At 34.2% G+C, this 27,993-nt stretch overlaps 2 protein-coding genes across 5 annotated transcripts; one reads left to right on the top strand and one right to left on the bottom strand.

The window, feature by feature from the left end:
- Positions 1 to 51: 51 nt before the first annotated feature.
- On the bottom strand, positions 52 to 12,223 carry LOC130629585 (caspase-3-like). Of its 4 annotated transcripts, none has more exons than XM_057442841.1 (3): positions 11,865 to 12,218; positions 5,225 to 5,275; positions 52 to 1,051 (listed from the first exon to the last, which is right to left on the bottom strand). In XM_057442841.1, exons 1-3 carry the CDS (start codon positions 12,067 to 12,069, stop codon positions 243 to 245), a joined length of 1,065 nt encoding a protein of 354 aa, XP_057298824.1. In that variant the 5' UTR covers positions 12,070 to 12,218; the 3' UTR covers positions 52 to 242. The 4 variants fall into 4 exon arrangements, with proteins under 4 accessions (XP_057298824.1, XP_057298826.1, XP_057298823.1 ...); XM_057442840.1 differs by lacking the exon at positions 52 to 1,051 and adding an exon at positions 2,594 to 3,978 and having other exon boundaries at positions 11,865 to 12,223; XM_057442842.1 differs by lacking the exons at positions 52 to 1,051; positions 5,225 to 5,275 and adding exons at positions 6,722 to 9,040; positions 9,522 to 9,566 and having other exon boundaries at positions 11,865 to 12,219.
- Positions 12,224 to 12,267: 44 nt separating this feature from the next.
- LOC130629582 (cysteine protease atg4da-like) lies at positions 12,268 to 27,604 on the top strand. Its single transcript, XM_057442836.1, has 11 exons — positions 12,268 to 12,472; positions 20,075 to 20,158; positions 21,835 to 22,053; positions 22,462 to 22,511; positions 22,597 to 22,730; positions 23,290 to 23,360; positions 23,793 to 23,944; positions 25,009 to 25,087; positions 25,851 to 25,927; positions 26,064 to 26,183; positions 26,797 to 27,604. Exons 1-11 carry the CDS (start codon positions 12,310 to 12,312, stop codon positions 27,010 to 27,012), a joined length of 1,365 nt encoding a protein of 454 aa, XP_057298819.1. The 5' UTR covers positions 12,268 to 12,309; the 3' UTR covers positions 27,013 to 27,604.
- The last annotated feature ends 389 nt before the right edge of the window (positions 27,605 to 27,993 follow it).

Here is a 27,993-nt window from a genome sequence, read left to right as displayed (position 1 = left end):
TACTATACTCCCCTAACATGGTAGAATTCAACGTAAAGTGAGGCGACAAAATAGAGAAGAAATTTAATTTTATATTTCAGTACCAATTTCAAAAAGTATACAAAAGCATTTGCGAAATAAAACTTCGATGTTTTATAAATATAAAGACAAAAAAACAAACAATAACAAATAACGTGAAGTATAAATGTTGGTGATCCAAACAAGTCAAAAATAAAAACGAGAGTCACAGAGAGTAGAAATAATTAGCTATTGTCGGGAATGACATGTTTCTGCATCTCTCTCTGCATCTTAAGAATATACGCGTGAAAGTAACATTTTCTACGTAGTCTCATGTCGCTACATGGCATTGCTTTCTTTGTTGTATTCACATCCAGTGTACCAGAAACAACAAAGTTGACTCGCAACAGTAAGTCCACTATGTGTTCCTTATCATAATATCCGGAGAAGACAAGAGCGAGTGTTTGAATGAAATACGTTCCTTCTGTTCCATGGTTGAGCGCTGTATAGCCCGGTATACATGGATACGTAATAAGAAAATCACTCATCTCAGGAATATTTATCATTTTTGAACGCTCTTCACAAAAGGCATCAGTTTGAACAACTGAGATCCCTTCGTCATCTAAATCGCCTCGATGACCTTGAATGATAAATATTTTCGGTTTGTTTGCTAGCGTAGGGCAGAGGTTTGCGTTGAAATATTTCAGCATGCTTTCGATTGATACTGCTTCCTCGTCCACGCCAAGCACACCATCCTTCGTGCCATGGCTCAAAACAACAAGGAAAAACGCAGAATAGTTCGTGAAATCCATCAATGAAAATTCCTTGACTTCATTTCTAATCTGTTCTGCCGTCCGGTTTTTTACAACTTCGACGTCTTCCCAATGCAGGACACCGCTGAAGAAGTGTGTAAGGGCTTTCACGTCCACGCTTGAGCCATTGCGTGTTGGTAAACTGACAAAGTCTTCGTTGTTGATTATAAATACGTAACCCGTCTCCATGTCGTGTACAAAACCAGGAGGTTCCTTCATCCATGCTTCAAGAAGACGATGATCTAACAACAAAATACAGAACACGTATATAAAAAGCATCTGCGGGTGAGTTTAAGTTTGAAACACTTTGTCGCGTCGTCGGTCAACGTATTCATGTCATGTTGTCCAGCCTGTAACAATAAACAACAAGAATATATTACAATATAAAAACTGTTGGGGGAAATGCAAAAAACAAAAAATTTCAAGCACTTTTCCAAAACATATTGGCAAAGTTGCAAGTTATTATCCAAAAAACGAGGGAGATTCTTCTTTGCAAAGTCTAAATGCTCAGCGTTGAAACTACGGAAACCAAAAACCTTTCTTTTCTGGTGTATTTTTTATAACTGATTATTTCGACGAAACATGTTCCGTAAGAAAACGCTGTTACGGCTACACGATTGTAATATTGTAGACTGTATCTTACAAGATTACTGAATTAAAGCCTCTAATAATTCAAAGCTGTTATAAATGTGATCGTGGAGGTAAAAGAAGGTAAATAGCCTACCTTGTCCCCAAGGTCTTGTGGCCCCTGAGCCATTATTACGAAGTCAACTTTATTAACAAGTCAAAATGCCCTGGGAACGGGGTTGGTAAATTGCCTCTATCTCTATGATTCGATGAAACTTTTGATGATTAATTCTCGTGATTTTTTTTGGTAACTTTTTTTGCGAGAATTAAATTTCACGGATTTCGCGTTAAGAAAATTTAATGACTTTTTCGCTCAATTTATACTGTTATTTAAGTGCTTTTATATAGGAGATGTGATACAAAGTGTGCTAAAGTTGAAATTTACATATCTATTACTACAAGCTCTTTGTATATCCTACCCTCTTAGGTATATCCTACCCTTTTCGGTATATCCTACTCTCCTAGGTATATCAGAAGAGAATCAGTGCAAATCATTTCACACAAATTTCGCGAAAATTATTTTGACGAATTTCGAGTTTCCATATAATTTTCGTGAAATTGACCTTGGAGGAAGACACACAGAAATAACAAAAACTAACAACGTTCGCCAAATTTTCTTCCTGCGAATAATTGATATTTTTTTAAGTAATAATATTAATTTGTAATAGAGTCTTGTAAACCTTGTATTTCTAAAAACTAGAATAGCGGAGTAGAAAGACTAAGAATACTTTAACACAAATCGCAAACAACAAAAAAAGTTTTTATAGTTCGTCTTAGTGTCTTTTCAGGATAGTGACAAAACTTTAAAACTTTACGACAATTTAGGGACCACATTTGAAGAAACATTTAAAAAAGAATAAAAATCATCCCCTATTTTAGGAGGGAAAATTTGAAGCCTCAGTGGTAATTAAATATAAATACTTTCAAAGAATCGACATTTCTACATTGCATGAGATGTTTTGGAGATTTAAGAAGAAATCAATATTTTGGGTTTCAAATTTCTCCTTCTATTCTCCCAGCTTGTACCAAAACTACATTTAAATTACAAGGAAAAAATGGGTCTGGAAGTATTGAAAACACTAGAATATATATATATATATATATATATATATATATATATATATATATATATATATAACAAAAAAATACAAAAAATGTGTAGTAATTTAAAATCTAAAAACGAATTAAAAACAAAACGCACAAATAACACAACAGACAATAAAAAAACGTAATTTTTTCGGTGACGAAAAACTCAAATTTTTATAAAAAAAAACAAGCGCCTTTTTGTCTCTTTTCGCCTCACCATCCATTAAAAAAGATAGACATTCTCTTCCCCAGGGTGTCTTCTATCCCATTGACATCAGGACAAGGAAAGGTGGTCTGGAAAAGAGGTTGTCTTGTTTATGCGTTCGTTTTAAATTGCCTATTTACGAAGACGGTCGAAAACCACAGGGGTAGTAATAATCATTTTAAAAAATCGTACAGTATCTGTACCTATGTACTTAACTAAATTTCCGGACAAAGTGGTATTCAAACCAACGTACTTCAAGCTTCTCGATTTTAACTCGGCTATCCGTCCATGGGGCAAATCGTCACTCCGGTGCAGATTTAGTTAACCGATCAATCTTTGTTAAACATTTGAACAAATTTAAAGAAGTTATATCTCCTTTGTAGGGCTGACACAAACTGCAACAAAAACGGAACAAAAACGTGGAAGGGTTCACAAACTACTTGATTATGTTTCTTTCTTGCAATTTTCTTCGTAGTTTCAAAAAATAGGTGTGAAAATAACACTTTTTTCTCAACTGCATGTCTTGACATGGCATACTCTTCTGTTCTGGTGTACACTCAGTATTCGCTACAATATAATTCACCCTGAGGAGGAGATCAATCAAATGTTCTTTGTCATGGTACAAGGTAAACACATGTACCAATGCCTGAATAAAATATGTCCCGTATGTTTCATTGCGCAGCGCGGTGTATCCTGGGATACACGGATAAAGGATAAGGAAGTCGCTTAACGCTGGGATGTTGATCATCGGGGAACGCTCTTCACAAATGGCATCTGTTTGGATCAATGTGACCCCATCGTCGCTTAAATCGCCTCTGCAAGCCTGCATTATAAAAACTTTAGGTTTTCCAGCAAGCGATCGACACTTGTTTGCTGCGAAAAAGCGAACCATATCCTGCACGTCAACGGTTTCCTCATCCACACCTAATACGCCATGTTGGGAACCATGACTCAGCACAACGAAGAAAAACGCAGAATAACTCGAAAAATCTTTCCCAGATGCGCGTTTAGCAATATTTCTCATTTCGTTTGCTGTTTTATTCATCTCGATTTGAATGTCATCTTCGTTCCAGTGAACGACGTTGCGAAAAAAATGTCGTAGTTTTTCAACGTCTTGACAAGAACCATCTCGGCATCGTTCTGGTCGAGGGAATAATTCGTTGTTTATAATCAACACGTAACCTTTCACCATGTCGTGTAAAAACCCTGGAGGCTCGAGTTGTTGTAGCCATGTCTCGATTAAATGTTCCTCTAATACAAATAAACAACCAACCGCATAAACGAGACAAAAACAAAAACAGAAACAAAATTAAAATTATTTTAAAAAAAGAGGCAATGAATCTTGCGGGGCAATTCAATCATGAACAGCGTAAACTGCGGAACATTTAAAAGCAAAAGCGACATTTAAAAACATTGAACGTGAATTTACTTACAAACACTGTATTTGTTATTTTTGTTATCCGCAAAATTAAGTACCGCCAATTCCGTCAAACTCACTTTCTACCAAAAAGGGCTGCGGAAGATAGGGTTTGTAATCCGGTCCTGGCAGGAAGGGATGTAAAAACATTGAACGTGAATTTACTAACAAGCATTTTTTTGCTTCTCACAGTAACCTTTTTTTTAATTTTCGCGCGTTTTTTTTGTTGATATAGGTCAAGCTTTAAAAAGAGAAATATACCTCACATCTTAGTTCAAGAGGAGTCCCTTCTTGGTGGGCGGGGCTCATTGAATATATTGTAGTAACAAACATTTTTTTATCTGAAAGAAATAACAAACAAACAAAAATAGATATCGAGAACACTACTGTTTCGTTGTATGACAGAGAATGCTAAATTATAGATTTTTGTGCCAACGTCAGCAATTTTATAAATTTTACAAAAAACAAATGAAATTATTGGAAGGATGATAAGTGGTTTTGAGAAATGGTATGATTTGGTTAAGAGTTAATTCATACTGAAAAAAGAGGAAAAAAATATCAAAATTATGCTAAAGTCAGTATATTGTAGGAGCAAGTATCTGATCAGCAAGTTTTGATGGTACAAGAAGAAATGGTTTACAGAATTCACTTGTACTACATGGAGAGTAAAAGAAGTTGCTTTTCATCTATTCTGCTCCGTACCACAAGACAACCAAGTTAGTTCATGCATGAAGTCTGAGACTGCAAAGTGAGTTCTCTCTAATCAACGAGAGAAAAGCAGATAAAAAACATATCATTTAGGCTAAGTTGGTGGGTAAAACGAAATTCTACAACCTTGGACAAAGACATTGGGACGAATGGAGTTTTTTTCTCATTTTTCAAATATAGAAAAAGTGTGAAACAGTCAATGCTCTGCAGTGACCAGGCAGCCAGCGTTAAAAAGTTGCTAGCTAGTTACATTGTTAAGCACGCCAGCACACTAAAATAATTCACGCAGGTGGACGCAGGAAGGCCCACAAGTTCATGAAAAATGGTTATGCTAACGTCAGCAATACATTTTGTAGTTAGTTTAAAGTTTACCTCGGCTTGCATCCAGTCCCGCTCTCACTGCCTCCTCTGAAACATCGTGACCTAGAAAACAGTTTGATTGGAAGAACTTTACTTAAAAAATATCCAGTTGTTGAACTAAATTTCAAAAAACTGACTAGTAGCCTTATGATAGAGCGTTAGCTCCCAGTGCGGGAGGTCTTGAGTTCAAACCAAGGCTGAGTCAAACTATAAAAGTGTGCATCTATCCTTTTTGCTTAGCGTTCAGCATGAGAATAGGATTGATATCTTAGGCGGTTGTCTAGTTGAGCGGTTGCAGGACTTTTGTAAATAGAAGCTTTATATTCACCAGGACCCCCTTTGCAGGACCCTCGTTGATAGCAGTACCAATAGTAACTGAAAAGGCTTCCCTGAGTAAATAAATTTAACAATAGTAATAATAATAGTAATAATAAATTTATAACACATCCCAATTTATTCATACCTACCCTATATATTTAAAAAATTGTCCCCCGCGCCCCCTCAATTACCCGGTCAAATTAGAAGAATTTTCATTATAAAATGAGAAATGAAATAAAAGTCCATATTGAATAAAAGTTCCAAAAATAACATAAGGAATTGTAATTGTATCTATGTAATAAAAAATAATTTATATTTTGTAACAAAACAAGTCAAAACAAATCAAAGGTATTGTGTTCAAAGATGGTACAATTTCCCCCCCTCCCATCCTTTATTATTGACGTGTCCCCCCCTCCCATCCTTTATTATTGGCGTGTCCCCCCTCCTTCATCCCAGACCTAACACCTTCCTTAACTTACTAGCACCCATCCAAAATTCTAAAATTCACTTTCAATAGAATCACTCAACTCCTACAGTATCAAAAACCATTTGAATCGACATTGTGATAGCTTGAGATTTAAAAGTTTGCTTTGTTTTCTTTTAGCTTGGAATTTAGCTTGGAATATCGAGCAAAATAAACAATTACAATGCTCTGATTGGCTGAAAAATGTGTATGCGTAGTTTCTGTGCAGATCTGAAATTTCTTCATTCTGATTTTATTACAACTTATATTCTCACAAACCTAAGTATAGGGAGGTAACAAAATGGGGCAAATTTTTGTAACCCAAAATACAGGAAATCTAAGAACTGGCTTAGTATTTAATATTTTCAATTTTCAACAAATTTTGGAGTTTAATATTCGCAATAAATTTTTCTCATGCTTTAGTAAATCGTAGACAATAATGTTTAAAGGAAGAAAGTTTGATAAATAGCCGCGAAAATTAATTTTTGCGAAATTTCGATTTTTCTTTTTTTAAAAACGATTTAAACTATTTTCTCTCCGATTTACTTATTTTATCAGGAAAACCAGCTAATTCCCTAAGGTACAAGTGACTATGGAACTCATTATCTCAACTTCTCTATCTCGAATAACACTCTCAGTCCCTTGGCACTGTGCACGCTCTAAGCTATTTTTCTTTCTTTATCTCCAACTCCTTATCTCGCAGATTTCTTTATCTCGGACCCTTGCGACTTTTTCTAAGGGTTCAACTACACAGCAAATGGAACAAAAAAGTTCGAAAAATGAAAATTCAAATGCACCAAAAAACAAATTTTGAAATTTGGATAAAAACAAGGAAAACAGTAGACTTTATTTTGCTTATTTTATTATTATCTTTAGAGTTCTTTCTAATCTACAAATTCAGCTGTTGAAAGATAGTGCCACGTTTAGCGACGAAGGTGGGCAGATGAAAAATTATGTTTAGCACACGGAAGCATCAAGAACCTTACAAATAATGGAGATTTTGGATAATTTTTTTGGGAGATTTTGAATAATTTTTTTGGGGGATTTTTTTCCGCAAATGGTACTATATTTATTTTCGCGTAGACTTTAATTCGAAAAATCCGCAAAAAATCGCAAAATTCGCGAAAAATAATCTCGTTAATAATTAATCCCAGCAAAGTCTTTAAAAGATTAATTTTCGCGATTCTCAAAAAATGTTGCATTTTTGTGAGTATTGATTCTCGTGAATCGGTGGCTGTATGAAGTTGTCGCGCTCATTAATTTTTGCAGATGGCTGAAAATTTAACATCTGTTTTATTTCCTTGTCTTTTATCTTAAATTTAGGTCGGTACCTATCTTTTTTATAGTTAAAAACATTTCACGGGTACAAACTTCGAAATTTTATGTAAAATTCACAAAATTAACCCTCCTCCCATAAGATAGTTACGGAAGATAGCTGCGTGTACTGTCACCATTTTCGCTTTAGTAAACCTCATATAACCATACAAAAAATTTCAAGTCAACTAAATTTACACAGAGCATAATAAGTTTTAAGAAGGGTCGATTCAGAACATTTATCGAGCATCTTCAGACCACAACAGATGCTGTGACAAAGATCATGGAGAAAATTTATCAAATTTAATTTGTTATTTATTGCCTTAAACCCAAGAAATATTTGCTAATTAGCTATGAAAAGGCAAACCTATAAAGATGAGAGTTTTTTGTAAAATAATGTATTTTTCAGTAGAATAAAGTACAGATGAACAAGAATAATTTTTAAACATTTCGGGACATTTTAAAAAACTCCTAAAAAATAATACCCTTATAAACACACTGGCAGACCAGACGCTGAGTATACCTTATTCGTATTAATTTTCGCACAATGGCAATATAAACTTAAGTCGCGCGCAATTAATTTTCGCGCAATGGCAATGTGAACGTATTTCGCGCGCAATTAATTCTCGCGCCATGGCAATGTGAACGTATTTCGCGAGAAATAAATGGGAATATGAACGTATTTTGCGCGTATTAATTTTCGTGCAATGGGTATATGAACGTATTTTGCGCAATGGGAATATGAACGTATTTTGCGCGTATTAAATTTCGCGCAATAACGAAGGTTTTTGCGCGAATGCAGGAATAATGCGACTAACAGGCCACACATCAGGAACGAAATTGGCACATAACAAATTAAAATTTACAATAAAGTTCACGAAAAACACGTCAACCACAAATAATGTAGGGATCTAAAAGGCAGTTTTTTAAAAACGGCCCTTATGATTCTTCTTCGTGACCAAGTTCAAATTTCTTTATGACTTTATCGAAAAACGGATAAAAATAGCATTTCATACGTAATCTGATGTCCTCACACGGCATGCTTTTAATGGTTTGGAGATTATTTGTTCCAGCAACGATGTAGTTGACTCTAATTAACATATCTACAAGATGTTCTTTATCGCAAAAGTGTTTTAAAATATGAACCAATGTCTTGATAAAAACAGTCCCTTTCCTCGTGCGCAGAGCCGTGTAGCCAGGAACACACGGATATGCAATGAGAAAATCACTGAAATTAGGAATGTTAATCCTGTTTGTAAAATTATTTTCTATTTTATCCCTCTGTAGGCTGTACCCTTCGTCGTCCATATCTCCGCGGCAGGCCTGCATAAAAAAAATTTTCGGCTTGTTCAACAAGGATGGACATTTGTCACCAGAAAAATGTTTGATGATTTCATCAACTTTTATCACTCCTTGTTGTATCCCATAGATTCCTTCTTCACACCCATGGCTTAATATAAACATAAAAAATGCAGAAAATCTTTGAAAATCGGTTTGTGATGTTCTCTTTACAATCTTCCTCATTTCTTCCACAGTTTTATCCGTTTCTAAATGAAAATCTGGCCAACACAGTTTTTCTTGAAAAAACTCCCGCAACAACCTAACATCTTCAGAGGAGCCATGTCGAGGATTTTGAGTGAAATCTTCGTTGTTTATCACCAAAACATAGCCATCGCTCATATTGTGAAGAAAGTTTGCAGGCTCTTCCAGGAAGGCGGTGACAAGCTCTGTTCCTATGAAGAATAAAATAAAGTATGGCTTGGTTATTCGGGTTAGGAAGCAAATTAGATATCTAAATATGTACACTTCGTCAGTCATAGTTGGTACCGTGACCTTAAGACAGAGGTAACTTACGTTATACTAATTTATTACGCAGGATAGGCAAAATAAAATTCTGAAATGTCAATTTTGAAAAAATAAGTTCCCGATGAAATTATTAGGAAACTTACTGCGTAATTGGTGCGTAATTAATTAAAATATTATTTATTTTTTTTCTTAAAACATTTTTCGCTAGTATTAGTTCTCACCAAAATTGGCTCTTGCGAAAATTAATCCATTGAGGTATTTGTAAAATTATTCTTGTTGTTAATTATGGATTAGTTGTGGTTATATCTGCAAAAATTACTTTTTCTTAATAAGGTAAAACATTTATCATTTCACAATGCATACTGGTCACAAAAGCATACACTTATTTGAAAAGAGAAAGGTTCATACCTGTTGCTTCCTTTGGTCTTTTCTGTATAATTATTCCTTTTCCCGCTGTATAAAAAATAAAATTTCCAGCATTCATGGGCACACATGAAATTCACAATAACTCAAAGTCACTTGCTATAGACATAAAAAAGTTGCTGCACGCAGTGTAGTGGGTTCGCCGGCAGCTCCCAGTTCAGGGGACCGCTGATCAAATCCCGCTCACTGCCAGGCCGTATGTTAGTGATGAACAAAGTAGTTCTTCTTCAATATAAAATGGTTGTTTCTATGTGCCTGCGCTTTTCGCTAAAGCGCAAGAATCTCCCAAGCTTTTTTGTTACCGCATGTGCATTGAGAAAAAATTAAATATTTAAATCTAAACTAATGAAAACAAAATTTAATTTCAAGATCAAAAAAAATTCCTACATTTAACCAAAAACTTATAACTAGAAATTTAAAAAAAAAATTATTTTGGGTCCCATTATTGGGATTTTGTTGTTTGTAATCCCCTACCCAATCTCTTAACCGAACCCCTAAACTAGAACAGGTCATAAAAATCAACTTGCTGGCTCACAATTGTGTTCTTCATAGCAACTATGCTACCATTGTGAAGCTTTTAAAAAGTTTTAGAGGTTAATCCGACAATAGATAAATATTATATTATATTAGTGTCACACACACACACAAGTCGACACTATTGGTTAGGTTTAAACCGAAACAAACTAATGCCACAAACAATAGTTTTTAATCCATAAACGTAAACCACTTTCACTAAACCACCACCAAACAACATCACATGCAAGCTATACACACATACTAAGTAACAACACACACACATGAATCCACTATAAGCTAAAAATGTAAAACACAACAAAATAATAATACAAAAAACAAAAGAACTTTACAAGTATCACAATGGGCTGTTAACAGACATAAGAACAGAGGAACAAGAAAGCAATACCATACATTAAAATGCTAACATGTAACATAAAGTTAATGATGTGTAACATTTAACATAAAACTTGAAACTTGCAACACACAACAGAAATAAACTATACACACTACAAAATAAACACATTCCTTAGGGATGTCTAGACGCTGACATTGCTGTTCCTCAGAAGCAGCAACAGTTTTTATTTTATTTTTTTAATGGAGAAAATCAATCTAGCTTGAGAAAGATGGTGTGTAGGCTGTGGAGGGTCAAAATATCTTTTAATGATGAAACTTTGAAAGTCTGGCAGTTAGTTGTATAAGTTCATCTTGCAGGTAAGTTTTCCACTTACAAAATTAAGACTCCTGGCAACCATCACTAAGTACAAGGCCTTATTTTCATACATGACATTAACCACATTGCATATACTCCAATATAGCATGTAGTGAAGATTCGCAGATGGTTGTATAAGTTCTTCACATCAGATTTTTCGATCCTTAGGTGTCATAATTTAGTTGTTTAGTAGTATTGTTTTTTTAATTTTAAATAATTCTATTATCCATTATTACTAATTTCCATTAATATTAGTCCTACCAATATACAAGAAATTTTAACTTTGTTGACCGTTGTCTCTATTATTTAGGGCATGAAATGCTGATCAAGAAAATGTATAGAATCATGTACTTTTAAGGAACAATTACGAGATATTGGAGTTTAATGGTTCTTTGATGACGTCATCAACCAATCTGTTCCGAAATGAAAATGTTCACCCCAGCTTCGAGAAATTGGTCAAAGTTGGTGTCAGGTGGTCCTTAGTTACCCATATGGGACATGAAATCAATTATTCCTGCAAGTTTTTAAGATTTTTGGCCTTAAAGTTATAAGTGCTTTGTATATGCTTAATTAATTTAAATTAGGCGATTGATGTAAATTAACCTTAACCTTAACTTTAAGTAAAAGAATAGTGAATTTAAACACAATGACAGACATTCACAAACAATATGGCAAACTTTCACATAACCCGGCAAATTTACATGTCATCAGAGGGGTGGATAGCTTCTGCAATAAGCAGAGGTTGGATAACGTAGCGGAATTCAAGTAGCATCCTAGAATTGGCATAAAGCGATTTAGATAACTTTTACTGAAATGTGTGTGAACTTATACGACTTTCTAGACCCTCACTCTTATAAAACTTTCCAGACCCTTAACAGTTTTGTATGCTCTTGACCCTCTCCCCCTCTTGTGAACAATATACTGTTAACTGACAATATCCTGTTAATATGACCGAAAAAGGCTCCTATATACCAGATATAAATACATTGTTTTAATGTTGAGTATTAAAAATCTGAATTACCAAATATATCGCTATTAATATTCAAAAAGGTATTTAAAAAAAACAGTTACATAGCTATATATTGTTAAAAAACCTTAACTACCTTGATTTTGGGGTTCTGCAGTTTCATTTATAGTTCCTGGCCAATTTCTGGTTTGTAGTGGTGTGCCAGTGACTGAAGATGGTTGAGGCGAAGATGAAGACACAGCGTCTTGTGGTGTGCTGTCAATAAAATTTTGAGTTGTTGTTGTATTAATATTTGTAGCAACTTGTAAATTACCAACGTTTCCACCAATGTTTACACTCATGGTTTACTGATTCAAACAGAGCAATACGGAGTCAAGTATTAAACATCTAGCTAAACCAGCAAACAAAATACGTCCAGCTAGAACAAACTGAAATGAATCTTGGGAGACAGCGTTTCTAGGAAAAACGCCTTGCCTATATTCTTTATAACAATACAAGCAAGTTCGGATACAACTGGGATGACGAGCACGTATCTGAATGCATCGCAGCCCCGGGTTTCCAATATTTTGATGTAGAAGAACATGGCGGAGCAGTCGAAATCCTCAAAGCAATTTAGACGATCTCAGATTATAAAGTTAAGAACAAATTCAGAATCAGAGAGTGAAGAGGAGTCAGAAGATGACTTTTTCGACAAGGAGAAAATAAAAAAGAAATTTTTATCAGCTTGGAACAATGTAAAATATGGTGAGAATCTTTTTTAAACTATCAAATTTAGAAAACAGCAAGCTAGCTCTATAGCTATGTCAGTCTGACCTGTTAGCTCATCTTGATCAATGAGGTCAGCAATGATGGAAGGGTAGAATTCAGATTTATTTCCCCCCCCAGGGGCTCTAATTCATCAACTGTTGGCACACAACTTTCTTCTTCATAATCCTATTTACTTACCTATATCAAAGTCCTGCAAAACGTCATTATAGTACTCATTTTTGAGTCCATTTTTGAGACCTATTACCTGGTTCCTTTTTTGTTTGAAAGCTTCCCAGTCTATGATGGATTTTGTTTTTGATGCTTTCCGTTTCAAGAAGTCTCTTTCTTTGATGGCTATTATTAATTCATCAGTGACCCATGCCTCAACACGGCCAGAAAATCTATGTGTTTTGAAAGGGGCATGTTTGTCAGCCACTGTTTTAACATTTTTATTCAGTTTCTCACATGCTTTATCAAGGTCATCATAATTATTAAAATATGACCAGTCTAAATTCCTGAGGTCCTTCAGAAAAGCCTCTTCACTGAAGTTCTTGTAGCTACGAACCTTGCATGTTTTAGGTTCAAATTTTGGCCTTTTGAATTTTCTGATCACATAAACTAAATTGTGATCACTGATGCCTAAATCCATGACACCAGTTTTATAAATACAAGAACTGTTAGAAAGTATTAAGTCTATAAGAGTGCTACTATTTTCAGTAACACGAGGGTGCCGATAAGCCGCATACGCCGTAAAAAGTGTTGTCCCTTGTAACCCACACAGGAGATGGCGTCAGTTATTGCCACCCATTTCCAAGTTATTTAGCCTTTAATTTAAATTCCGAAACAAATTTTAAAACAAATTGTTTTCCTAAAGTAATAAAAAAAATGGAAAGTGATAAATTTATTATACATGAAATTATTTTTAGACATTCCTTTCTCGCTTAGACAAATGTCACAATAATTTGCACAAGGTTAATTTCTTTAAATGAACTAGTAGATTCTAAACCAACTGTTTGAGACTTTTTATAATTTCTGATGAAGATTTTTGCTTTGTAAACTAGGCATTGCTAAACACCGGACTCACCCAGAATCACCCAAAACCAGCCAGAATCATCCAGAACCAGCCAGAATCACCTATCTAGAACCAGCCAACTGCCAACTTACTACTAATCAAATCAACCAATTAGCACAAACCTAGCGCTGTATGTTTGTTTGGGTGAGTGAAACCATTCGCTCAAAAATCAAAGAGGAAAAGGTTTCCCCATAGAAGTAACCAATCAAAAAGTGCTGTAATTTTCCCCGCCTTACTCTTCCGATTTCCTAGTGGTAGGAAATATCATCAAGCTAGCCAGTAGGAGACCCACGTCTCCTACTGGCTAGCTTGTTCAGGAGGGCCATAGCTGGTTTATTATTCTCGAAGTTGAAAACGTCCCAGGCTTTTTTAGAAACTGCAGGTTTTCGTTAGATTACCCAGATTTAGGCCTGAATTGCTTAACTTTCCAAATTTTCAGCATGACCGGTTGCTTAGTGGTTGCTTAGTTTTTGAGCCAAATCTCAGCCTCAGCCCTTAGCAACTCAGTATACAAAAAACGTGTTTAGCGCAAAAAGCTTATGAAACAAAATCTCTAATTTTGCCTAAGTGCACACACGCTAAAAAAAAATTAGCTTTCGACGCTATAGCGGAAAATGCAGTCAAACGGGAACGACCCTTTAGACTATTTTTTTGACTACCCTAGGCAATTGTAGCTCGGGTCCCTGACTCTTTTCAGCTTTTCTCTGCTGTGTTTTTCCTGTGACTTTCATTATAGCCTTGAATTTCAGATGACAAAACCAGTTAAAATATTTTTATAGGAGATATTTTCAATATTATAATCTACAACTTTTTATATATCATATATATACTACTAATAATATAATATCAACAAAAAAGAAAATGGAAACTTCAATAGACACTTCCTGACTTATTTTCTTTGATGCTTTTAAAAAAACATTCGACAGAAAGTCGATAAAATATTTGAAATACTAACCAAATTTTCAAAAATATAAAAATAACCTGCTACAACGATTTATATTTGATCTTTGTTTGAATCGAGGCTCAAAGTGAAGTAAGAACAAAGCAAACTAGAAATTAAGGTCATTATATCACTACGCCAAGCAATTTCAAAAAACGTTTTTCGTCAGCTTCCAATAATTTGTTAGTGTCAACAGGAACCTCGATGTTTTAGTACTCAAATTCTGCAAAGTACTCTTTTAAACAATCTTCCAAAAAGTGAAGATAAACCAGCCCTTCACGCTTTTGAAGCCTTCCCTGCTTGTCTGTGTATGAGATTACACCATGTGATTTCACAATCACTCTTTCGTTTTTATCGATTGGTGTAACACAGTTGCAGACGCACACCTTAAATGAAGATAATAAAAAAATAATTAACCTAATTGCTGTGTTGTTCTTAGGTTCTTGCGCTTTTTTTCAAAATCATGCTTTTTAGCTTTTAGACTAACAAATGACATTAAGGCCTAATTCTGGAAATATTATGAAAAATAATTTATTTTTGATCAGATTCCCAAAAATATTTGTAAACATAAAAAATATTGTAATAATTTCCTCTCTCGAAAATTACTTTCTTTAAAGTAATATTTTAAAACTTACCTTGTTACCAGCTTGTGTTGCAATTTAAGGCGCAAGACCATTGGTTTTGACTTCTTATGCTTAGGATCAATTCTCCAAAGGTTGGTTTCCTTTTTCTGTTGGCAAGTGAATTCTTAACCTTTTCCCCGCCTGACAATTAGAGATGTTATCCCACTTCCGTTACTTTCTTCTTCTTCTACTCTTTGTTGAACAATAATCAGAGTGGTAGATAATCTTTTTCTTTGTGTAAAATTTGCTTTGCGACCAACATTGCCTGGTTTTCAAAACATATCTTCTATTACATTGAAGAAGAACTACTTTGTTCATGACTTACGTACTGCCAAGCAGTGAGTGGGATTTGATCCGCGGTCCCCAGAACTAGGAGCCGCAGACGAACCCACTACACTATGTGCGGCAATATGTTAGTGATGAACTCAGATAATTTATCCGGATGGTGTGTATACATATAGGTGAATATTTATCATAGCACATCCGTATTTCATTCTCAACAGATTTCATTCTCAACAGATAAATATTGTATTTTTACGAAATGTCATTTGTCTAGAAAAGTTGAATTTTTTTTCTGCGGTGATAGAAATGCTTTTTTAGATTGCATTTTAAAATTTTAAAAACGAAAAGCGGCGTTGGAAGTATTTTCTTAGATAGCATTTTAAAAGTTTAAAAACAAAAAGCGGCGATAGAAATGTTTTTTTAGATCGCATTTTAAAAGTTTAAAACGAATAGCGGCGATAGAAATGCTTTTACATCGCGTTTTAAAAGTTTAAGAAAGAAGAACGACAATAGAAATGTTTTTTAGAATGCATTTTAAAGTTTAAGAACGAGAAGCAGCAATAGAAATGTTTTTTAGATCGCATTATAAAAGTTTATAAACGAAAAGCGGTGATAGAAATGTTTTTTAATCGCGTTTTGATTCACGAATGATTAAAATCTATTATTTAGCTAGCTTATGAGAACAAATTAAGACAACAAGTGTTAATTTATTTTTTTGGCCGTTGGTTTTTGATTTAATTGATTTACTGTGTAATGTTTAATTTTTGTTTGTGTAGTCCACGAAACATGATCATGAGGTCCACGATTGTTAAAAAAATACGCATCATGGGCCATCGTGGTTTGTGGGTAACATAAAATAAACACAAACCACGATGTTAACAAGCCTTTTCATAATACTGTACATCTCTTGGTTTCTCACCAATTTTTACAAATTCTTTCATGGCATGCAGTACAAAACATTTAATGTTCTAGCGTTACCATGACAAGCTCTTTGGAAAGCAGTTCCATCTTTTTCACTCCATTCATTGATATACAAACAATATCTCAAAAACTCATTCGATTAAAAGGATTTCACACAACATATCACATTTGTATAATTGGTTTCAACTATGTGTTGACGATATGTTCGATATATTATAAAAACACACTGATCCCCAACTGACTCATCAATATATTTTTTGCCAACAGGTCTCTTAATGACCCATTTGTCACCAAGTCTGTGACATATGATACATTCTCCATTGTTGAAATAAAAAGCTGTTGTTGGTGACCCTTCATATTTATAGACACCTTTATCATCAGCCAAACATCACATATATGGGTTGGTGATAAATCTACCAAAAATACACAACTTTCTGTTAGACCTTTTGGAGCAGATGCATTTTCATCGTAAAATAACTCTGGATTAGGTTGTTTTGCTAATATCTTTGCAGAATGAAGCCAGCACTGTTTTTTGTTATCCTTTTGAATCTTCCAAAATTACAAGACAATTTCTATTATCCCACCATTTATTATATTTCTATAAACACTAAATTTTCTTAATTTTTTTAAAATTAAAAAAAATACACAAAGTATACCTTGCTATGTGGGGTTGATGTCTTTACATTATTATCTTGTCTCACAGACAGCTATCAAAATATAAAAGCAAATTGCATTGCCAACAACCAATTCACTAAATTAAATCCCTACGTAAAATTGACACATTGTCACATATTTTTTCTTTGTAGAACTTTACTCAATTTTGTGCTAGGTCTGAATAAATTTCTTTATGCTTTACTTATAAAAATGCTTACAGAAGCATCTTCTGTCTGGTTATTGATGAGAGGATTTGAAAAGATTTCAGGTGCTTCAGGAGTCTAAGAAAAAAGTAACAATTATAACAAAATTAATGTGAGGTGACTTACTAGAAGATATGATGTACATGGTTGTGCAATATTAATGAGTAGTTGCTAGTCCACTTTGCTTTAAAAAAACATAACTTACAGAGATATTTTGATCATAAATTGCGTCATTACCAAGATTTTGATCAAAACTTGTGACACTACCAGTATTCCCATATTTTGATTCCACCGAACCCTTAAAAAAATACAATTGCCTAATTACAAAAAAATTCTTATTGTTTTTCCTAATGTTTTTCTAAAAAAACTTTGTCATAAATTAGTTAAATGTATATACACAACTTTAAAATTGAATTAGAACTTGGTGTTTTAATAAAAATTGTATGGCAATTAGCTGATTAGTATGATCGAAAGACCTAGTTATATAGAAATTAAGCAAAAGAAATAATGCATTTGTATATACTAGGTAGTTGTTCCCATACTCCATCAAAATGTTTATCACAGGCACTGGCACTGCTTCAAATCCGGGGACCTGTCTTGCTTCCTCAATCAACGTTGTCCCAAACACAAAAATTATTGTCTGTGGTGGCTCCATTCCATATGATCGAGCAGTTTCCCATAACATTTTCCCGTCATCATCACAGCATACTAAAAAGCAGCAGCCGTCTAGTGACTGATCCACACCATCTGTAATGTACTTTTGAATAGGACCAAATGGGAGAGTTCTGAACTAAAAGAAAAACATTTGGTGCTACGGTACACCGGCCCAAACCAAGCTTGACTGTCATAAATGTGTTCTAGTTTTCGAATTTGGAATGCACAGCCAGTATTGGTTACAATTGATAAACCTAAAGTAACTGACAAAACAACATTTTCCGTGCCTTATAACGTTTGTTAAGCTTAATGCTTTGGTTGATTACTTCACAAGTAGCCTGGATGTCAACCAAAGTGAAGAACAGTTCCAGCCAATCTGACCGTAAAACATCTAATTTGGTATGGTTAAATCCACAAATATACTTTAGCTGATCCCAACTAAAGCTAAAAACTATCTCTGATTAGGAGACGCGCCAACCAAGAGCGAAAACCTCAAAAATCCCTAGTTCGGGTATTCGATTGATGCCTGGACGAATGACTGGATCTGATGCACTGGATCCCTGGTTTGTACATAGGTTCAGCCTAACTGATGCATTGTGATGAATCACAAAACACACAACACACCCACTAGGGATGAAAGACAGATAGGCTTTCCCATTGTACATGTTGTCTCCCTTATAATTTAAAAAATTCACAAATAACTCAAAAGTTAACAAAACAAGATAGTTGCATATAGCTAGCTTTGCAGTAATGCACCTACCAATAAGTTTCAAACAGAAAGACCTTTGATCTGCCTGTCCTCCTATCTACTCTTCTAGCTGCTGAGCCAAGTACTTCACTTTCAATCCTGGTTTGATAGTTTAACCAATCTACAGTAAGGTTATCACTTTCTGCAATCCCGTTTTAATGATTCCTAAAGGACATGGTTCCTAAAGCCCGAAATGTTTTTAACTGAGTTACTTCATTGTTATTGCCACCCATTTCCAAGTTATTTAGCCCTTAATTTAAATTCCGAAACAAATTTTAAAACAAATTGTTTTCCTAAAGTAATCAATCTGAAAATTGGGGGACGCATTTGTTTTAAAATTGTTGTCATGTATTTAGAATTTTGTTGGATATCAGATAATCGTTTTTTATTAACAATGCAGCTTAGTTAACTAGATGTCAAAAAAGCATCCAAACAGAATGTTGCTAACCCTGGTTATTTTACCAGTTAAACTTGACATTGTTGTTTCTATCCTATGAAAATGTTTTTATTGAAAATGCCTAGTTCCCACCAAGTTTTAAAGTTAAACTTATAGGTGGGAATACTAAAAATAAAGGCATGGATGGTTTTACCTGCAATAAACATATGTTTATGCATGTATTCATTATCAAAAAGCTTTGATATTAAAATCATGTGTTTAACAGGAATTTATTCAGCAACAAAGAAATCTTTGTTTTTATCGCAAATGCTTAAAGTGAGAGTGTCTTTCATGGGAGCATTGCACTAGTAAATGAACAACAACAGTGACGAAAAACGAAAATAATGATACGTGATGAAATCTAAAGTAGGAATAGTAGCAGAGAAAGCACTGTCTGAGCTGGTGAGACTCTGCCCCTAACTCTATGATAAAGCTGGCAATGGATATAAGGTAAAAATCACGAAAGAGAAAAGTAGGGGGTGTTTATTTTTTTAAAAAAATTAGCTTTTGGTAAAGTTCAAATTTTCTCGCTGTCCACATCCATACTTATAAGTCATAAATCTTAACTTTCATTCAAACATTAAGTTCAGAGTAAACACATAATCTCACTGCATTAAATGAAAATAAACTCATTTATGAGATTAGTAAAAAAATGTTTAGTAATAAATACGTTGGCTGGAACTAGGCTTTAATGCATTGCAGGAGTTAGATATATAATCATTTCTAATGCTTCTTGAAATTAGTTTTTTGTGCTTGTTTACATTTTAAGCTACCATTTTTCTTGATGACGGCAATAATGCTTCATATTGGTCCATTGTCAAGAGTAATAAGCCAATCAGAATGCCTAAAAACCCATTTGCCCACTTGCACAATTTCAGACAGGTAACAATCATCCATATCAACCTTTTTCTTGACATCTCATAGTTAGGTGATTACAAGTTATGGACACTAGTTGGCATGTCAGCATTTGTATACTTTACTATATACTTTATACTATATACTTCTTTTTTAATTTTGCAGGTTTATTGTTTTATCAAATTGTTGTTTGCACTTTTATTTTATTTAGGTTTCAATGTTCAGTACAAACCTACTTTCAAAGAAGAGTTGCCAATCTGGTTTTTGGGCCGTTGCTACCACATAAAAAATTTAGGTAAACAAACTTTAAGACAATATTTTGACATAAATTTACACTACACTCAAAATTTTTAAAATTCCAATCACATTAAAGGGATTATTTTTTTATTTCATTTCACATTGAAACCACATAAATAAAATCAAAATATCAAAAAGCATGGTTTAAAACCAATTAAATGTATGTCAGTCATTTCAGTAGAATGCCTGAGTTCTCTGGTGTACGCTAAAGTACATTATTTTTTTCTTAAAAATGCATCATATGACAACCTAATATCTTATTTATGTGAATTGTAAAGTAATACTGCACAGACTACATTTCGCATATTGTGTACTAGTCATTAAGCCAGAAGAACAATGGCAAATATATGAGTTTTCAGAAATGTTGATGCTGTTAGCACTGCATAAATAAGTTTTTTAACCTGTTGATTGTATTGCTAAGAGTTTAAAACTCTGTTAAAATTAATATATCGGATCATATTCCTTCAACGAACAGTTAGGGAGATATCTGTTCTGAAACGGATGGTTTAAACCCAGCTTAGGTCTTATTTTGATCTCAGCCAATCTCTAGTTACCCACACAGGAGATAAAATCAGGTATTTTCACCCAGCTATTTCTAAGATATTTGGCCTCAAACTTAAAAGTGCAATACAATGGCTTTACTAAACTTACTAGTCAATAAAGCCCATGGAAAAATCCACTTTTGCAGATTAAAAACGAAAAAGAACCGACATTTAAATTTTGTTGACGTTAACAACCCATCTATAAAAAAAATAATTTAGAACCTTGTTTTCACGTTGGCTCTATTGTGTAGAGCTTAAAATGCTGATCAGGAAAATGTATATGATCATGCGCTTTTGATGACCGGTTAATGAGATATAAGGGTATAAAAGTTTTGCTGACGTCAGCAATGGCCCGTCGAAACCTTAAATTTTTTTAAGAAGTTTGTATACCTGTTGCCTTTATCCTATAGATTTTAAAACGCTGATGAAGAAAATGTATAGGATCATGTACTTTTGATAAACGGTTGCAGAGATGTTATGGTTTGAATGTTTTTTGATGACGTCATTAACCCATCCATTCCAAAATGGAGTTGGGGACCCAGGTTTGGGAATATTACCCAAATTGGTCCTAGGTGGTCCCTAGTTACCCACGCGGTGAAAAGTCATTGACGTCAACACCTCGTTTCCAAGTTATTTTGCCTTAAAGTTTTAGGTGCACTGTAATGGCTTCATTAATTTAATAAAAGATATTGACGTTAAAGTAGTATTATTGACGTCGCACCATAACATCAGAAAATTTAACATTTTTCGGCGACATCAAAGAAAAATAAGCATATCAACTTTGCCTGTCACAGAGACACGGAACTGGCTTATTATTATATAAGATTTTATGAATTGACGTTAGTCTAAGTTTGTTGACGTTGTGTCATAACATCGAGGCAGTTAACAAATAAAACAATATTTTGTATTTTGACTGTATCAAAGGAAAATTAACACATCTTCTTATTAATATATTAGTATAGAAAACTAGCTGATACTCACAGTTTTCATAATATTATTATACATAAACGTACGAGGAATAAAAAAATATGTGTAGAGATACGTATTCAGAAGAAAAATGATTTTGCATTGTGGTAACTGCAGCCTGTTTTAAATTCTACTGTTTTCAACTACAGTTTTTTTGTATTTTCAGAACTGGCATCGGATGATAGAGAAATTCAAGACAGACATAAAATCTTAAGTTTAGATCAATTCTTTGAAGACTTTTCATCTTTAATATGGTTAACTTATCGTAAACATTTTTCTCAGTTAGCAAACTCAAATATTACTTCTGATGGAGGTTGGGGTTGTATGTTACGAACTGGACAAATGTTACTGGCGAATGCTATTTTAATACACATGCTTAAGGAAGGTATCCCAGTATTTCTATTTATGACAATACATTGTCTACAAGAGGTTGCATGTGCTAGGCAAAGTGAAACTTCACACCACCGTAAAAGTAGCAAAGGTTATGTGTAACTAAAGCTTTTTAGAATCCCTATAAGCACACACTTTTTGAAATGACCCAAAAATTGTGGAAAGGAATTTTTAAAAGCACAAACTTGTGAACAGATCGAAACTTCACGGAACTCTTGAAATATTTTGCGAAAGTAGAATCTTTAGAAAAAGAAAACAAAAGTACATTTCTGTTGTTTTTCGACCAATTGAAAGACTGATTTCTAATTGATTACTCAAAATTCCATTTGTTTTAAAAAGTGTGAATTTATTTCTTAGTAATTATAACTGGTTTTCAATATTTGATATCATATTTTTTTATTAGGATGGCGAACGTCACAAAGAGCTACTGAAAAAAATTTTATATACAGAATGGTACATAACTTCATTTTATTTTTATTGATTTTTTTTATTGATTTTTTTTTTATTTGAAAAATATTTAAAATTTTTAACTTCTTAGATTGTTCGATTCTTTAATGATGAAGATAGCGATTACAGTCCATTTTCACTGCATGAGTTAGTTCGTATTGCAGAAGCTTGCGGAAAAAAGGCAGGCGACTGGTATGGACCTAACTCTGTAGCATATGCATTGGGGTAAGTTTACTTATATTATCCAGGAAAAATGCCAATTTTTTTCCATTTTGTTCCAGTTTTTTAGGGGGAGAGGGGGAGGGGGAAAAATGAAATATTAATCTTCTAAAATCTCCTAAATAGCATAAAAATTTTCCTATATCCTATATTGGTTTCCTTCACACTATCCAAATTCTAATTCTGTATACCTATAATAACTGACATGTACTTCTTGCTACATGCATGCTAAGTTATTTTTCAAAAACTTTGTAAATACAATGATTTCTTAGTTATAATTACAACTGTCTCCTTCCTTTTAAAAACACCAAGTTTGTTGCTAGAAAAAAAGACAGTTCTAAATTGTTTCAGCTACAAGGGAAATAGCCATCGTATTAATAAGCCTCCACCTAACCAACAAGACAATTGACTTTATAGGGAATGGTTAAGCCTTTAACTTTTGAGACACAAAGACAGCGCTATGGCGTGTGTACTATGGATTTCCTCCATACACACATGTATGTTCCAATGTATGTTCCAATGTGCCTCAATAAACATAGAATTCATAACCTTTGTTATGATTTAGAGTTGCTGTAAATACTACACCACACCCTGGCTTGGAAACGTTATGTGTGTATGTTGCTCAAGACTGCACGAGTAAGTGTTTTCTAATTAAACCCACGGTTAGAAACAATATAAACATTAAGGTAGTGTTAGTAAAGGTTTAGGGGGAATTTAAAAACTAAGTTATTGGAAATTCGAGTTATCAGGGATTCGAGCTCTCAGGGATTTGACTTATCAGGATTTCAACTTATTGTGGCTTCACGTTATCGGAAATTAGAGTTATCGGGAATTCAACTTAGTAGGAATTCAACTTATCAGGAATTCGACTTTTCCGGAATTCGAGTTATCAGAAATTTAACTTATTGGGAATTCGAGTTATCAGGAATTCAACTTATCAGGAATTCAACTTATCAGGAATTCCAGTTATCGGGAATTCAACTTATAAGGGATTATACAGTATTTCTGTTTGGTTTGTTTATTTATTTCTTGTTTTCGTTTGTTTACATATCCATATTTTGTTTACAGTATACAAAGAAGACGTAGCAAGACTATGCAGAAATTTTAAAAACTGTTATGAACCAACATATCAGGATAAATCTTGGAGATCTGTTCTTATACTTGTACCTGTACGTCTGGGAAGCGAAGGTTTGAACCCGATATATATCCCGTGTTTACAGGTGAGGATGTTGTTTTTTTAATATTTTTTACATCCTTCTTGTTTAGTTTTTTTTAATGTTTCTAGTGTTTTTTATTCTGTCTTCACATTACTGCTGTTGAGTTTTAAGGTTATTTTTATTAAAGTGTTCATGGTGGTAGATTCCAGCATTTGAACGTCAACTCTCAATATGCTCAATTACCATTAAAATAAAGATGGTAGCGTTTTCGTAATTTTTACTGGTCGTTCAAAAAAAATTCCTTCTGCAAAAGCTTGGAAGTTAACTTGCCCTAACTTTCAATCTGATAAAAAAAGGTGTCGTGGCCAGAAAAATTTTAGTGCGTATGACCAGGTAGTACACACTGCAGCCAAGAAAGCTTTAATGGTGCACGGCCTTCGTTTCATTGTTCTTTACTTTGTTAATGGAATGGTTATTGCACCAGGCAGTGAACATTCTATTAACCTTGTAGCTCGAGAAACATAGATATGCGATCAAAAATCGGCCGAGAACAGTCCCCACAGATGGAGCGCCGTGACTCCTGAGAAGTAGGTTAACACGATACTGCCTTTCCATTGCCGAAGAAAGGGGATGAATTAGGCAACCCTTCAGCACCGAACAAAAATCATGTTAGGTCTTTTCCTGAGACAACTGTGACAGCTCAAATTTTAAAAATCGAATAAATTTTTACAGCACTATGAAGCAAGAAAGTGGAGAGCACATTTTTAATCCTATAAATTTTTGGAATGTTTCTTTGTCGTTAAATGTTTTTATCTAAGGCACTTGTTATTCATCTTGTTTTCAGTTATTTCAACATTATCGTAAGAACTTTTAAAGTTTGTAGAAAGTTTTTTGTTAATACTGCACTTGAAAAATGCAAAATTATTCAGGAACTTTTCAAAAATGTTGTCAAGGAATTCTAAAAATTGCTGGGTACGCCCACAGTACCAGCATTTCTAAGCTATAACTTGCAGAAACGATTTTTAACTGCAGCTGTTATTAACAAACACTGGCGCCTCATATGAGTTGATTTTTTGCGAGCATAACACCTGAGGTGGAGAGTAAATACGAAAGTTATTTTTTTTTAGACGTTATTAACATTAGACCATTGTGTTGGTATCATTGGTGGACGACCAAAACATTCATTATATTTTGTTGGTTTTCAAGGTGAGATTATTTTTCCCATCTGTTTTTAAGGTGACAACATTGTTTGAGAGTAAAACTGCAACAAGATTCCTAAAAACTGGTTATTTAACTGGATCAGAATTCTAGGAGGGGTGAAGGAAGGGGAGGTTTGTGGCGGAGGGGGGTGTAAACCGTACCGATTTTTCTAGCATATAATGCATTAAATGCTGAGAAACGGTTTACCGATATTAGCGATTCCAAAAAATGGAATAGTTTTCTATTTTACTATTCCTTATTATAAGATCTACCATGTTGACAGATAGCAAAAAGTTAAAATTATGCTGTGTTAGCACATTTCCTGGTCAAACGTCAATTTTCAGTGCTGTCTTTTGCCTGGGTTACAAGCCGATGCAGAAGTGAAAGCAGACGCAAGCATTTTGTAAACACTCATGAAGCAAGTAAAGTAGCTGTAAAGTATGAACGTTGAAGCAAATACATCAAATATAATATCATTTGTTGCTTTTTTTTTGCTCTTGCTGCATGCTTGCTTCATGATTTTTGTAGTGTGAACCTGAAACGCAGCGTACGTAAAAAATATTGTAGTTTTTTCTCTCCTAGGCTTGTTCATAGAAAGACAAACCCGCTCCCGATCAGTTAAGAAATAAATCTCTATCTCGTAAATTCCTGGTAGGCCTTAGGGTGTTCACTTAACTTTTGCCGCGACTCACAAGCCATGCCTCCCTACCCTCCCTTGTTCCTCTAACTGTAGGTATTATATTCAAAACATGGTGTTTGTTTGGTTTAGATCAAAAATTAATCAACCTCGATCCTCATTATTTGCAAGAAACTGTGGACATGAGTGTGGAAGATTTTCCTGTAGATGTAAGTAAACATCTGATCGTCCGTTTGTCCGTCTGTCTATCTAGGCTGATGCCAGTCTTATCCCCATGCTATGCAAAATGGTGTATTTAAGTTTCTGCACGTAGAAGCAATGCAATTTCTTGTCCGCTTTATTTAGAGTTTTCATTGTCAATATCCAAAGAAGATGGCTTTTAGCCAGATGGATCCGTCTTGTGCTATCGGTTTTTATTGTAGATATAAAGAAGATTTTGAAAGTTTCTGTAGACAAGCTGTAGATGTGAGTGTTGTTGTTTTTGTCTATAATAATAGCCATTGTCATATATATCGGCCAAAACAAACCACGCACGAGATCTTCAAGCTACAAATAACAAATGTGATATAGTTTATCGACTTTGCAGTAACGTGTTAATTACTGTGAGTTTTTCCCGGACTAACGACCACTTTTTTTTAAATATTGTCAAAGCGTAAGAAATTTTTTTTAAGCCACTGTTTGTTTGGCAATGTTTCCCCGACGCTTGTATTTTTTTGTTTATTCATTTATTTTTTTATTTTTGTGTGTTTTTGGTGTTAATCTCATTTGAAAATGTAATGCCTTTATGCAACATAATGTATTCCGTTTTTGCGATAAAATTAGCAAAGTGGACCATCCACAAGGTCAAAAAATACCCTTCCCTATGTGTTGCAGATAGTATCGGAGCAGTATAAACATACATCTGTTTCGCTATAAAAGTGTTACTGAGTGACACCACCACAAAATTGTAAGTCTGTGTCTGTGACACAAAATCGTAGCGACACACACGAAATGTTGTAAATAAAGGACCGGCGAACCCCTGGATTTATCCACGGGTTCGCTGACTAGTATAGCTGCAATTTCTCAACTTTATTTCCAGGTTTTAAATCCGCCGATGCAGAAAACGGAATACCCGATATTTGTTTTTGACGAAGGTTTTAATCCTAACCGTACTACTGACGACTTAATCGATGGAACGAGAGAACACCAAACTATACAAATTGAAACTCCGCGGAGGAGACACAAAAAACATAAAAAGAAGAAAAAACATCCGAAACCCGAATCTACAACGGAAGAATACGTACTAGTCGATTAAGTTTTAAATCACAATCTCCTCTGACTGCAAAATAATTTTCTTGCTTGGTTGATTTGGTTGAAAAAAACGAAGTTAACCGTTATTGTTAAATGAGGGATCTGGTACTGGATGTTTGGAATCGAAGAGAAGTCCGGTACTAGTAGAATGCTGTTTAAAGTTATTCGTACAATCCTTGTGTTCACATTTCTATTGAATGCCACTATATGCATGCCAAGTTGTTCATCATTCTCTAATTTAGAAAATTTCACAATCAGTAAGTTTTACTTTGCAGAATTCAGTTTTTCTGTTGTGGAAACCAACTGAAATTCACGAGAAAAATAAATAAAATAGGCCTTTTTTTAAATTATTTTTTCCTTGTGTAGATTAACGCTATATTTTCATATTGTTTTATTGTGTAAAATAAGACCTGGTATATACTTCCTAGAAAAAAGTAAGATTTTTTTATAAATATTTGTGTAAATCTAAGTTAAGGACATTTGTTTCATTAACCAGTGTAGGCCCAGTGAAGAATATTTTTTCAATATTTTGCTGCGCTGTTTTTTTGAAAATCCTTACAATTTTCAGTTTGTTCTAAAATGTTAATAATTTAATACGCTAAATTAAGCAATTAAACAATGTTGTTTAATTGCTTAATTGTTTAGTTGTTTACGCTGATACAATATGGTTCATACCGCAGCGCTATCCTCGCAGTTACTTGTCCTTCTAACACACCAACCTTGATCCCAGGCTTGTTGTCTCTTTACATATCGGACGGCGAGACGAACCTTTCGGTAAGTCGTCCACGTATTACTTCCTGAATATAAAGGAGATATAGTATTCAACATGTGTTAGACCTATGTACGTTCCCAAGCCTTGTGGAGATAATGATGTGCTATTCTCCATAAAGCACAAGTGTAGTAGCCTGTAGTCGAGCGTAGTAGAATGTATTTCTCTGTAGTAAAGCGTATTTCTCTGTAGTAGAGTGTAGTAGCCTGTAGTAGA

The sequence above is a fragment of the Hydractinia symbiolongicarpus genome, chromosome 2 (genome assembly GCF_029227915.1).
Source record: "Hydractinia symbiolongicarpus strain clone_291-10 chromosome 2, HSymV2.1, whole genome shotgun sequence".
NCBI lineage: Eukaryota > Metazoa > Cnidaria > Hydrozoa > Anthoathecata > Hydractiniidae > Hydractinia > Hydractinia symbiolongicarpus.
This window is presented reverse-complemented; position numbering and strand designations above follow the sequence as displayed.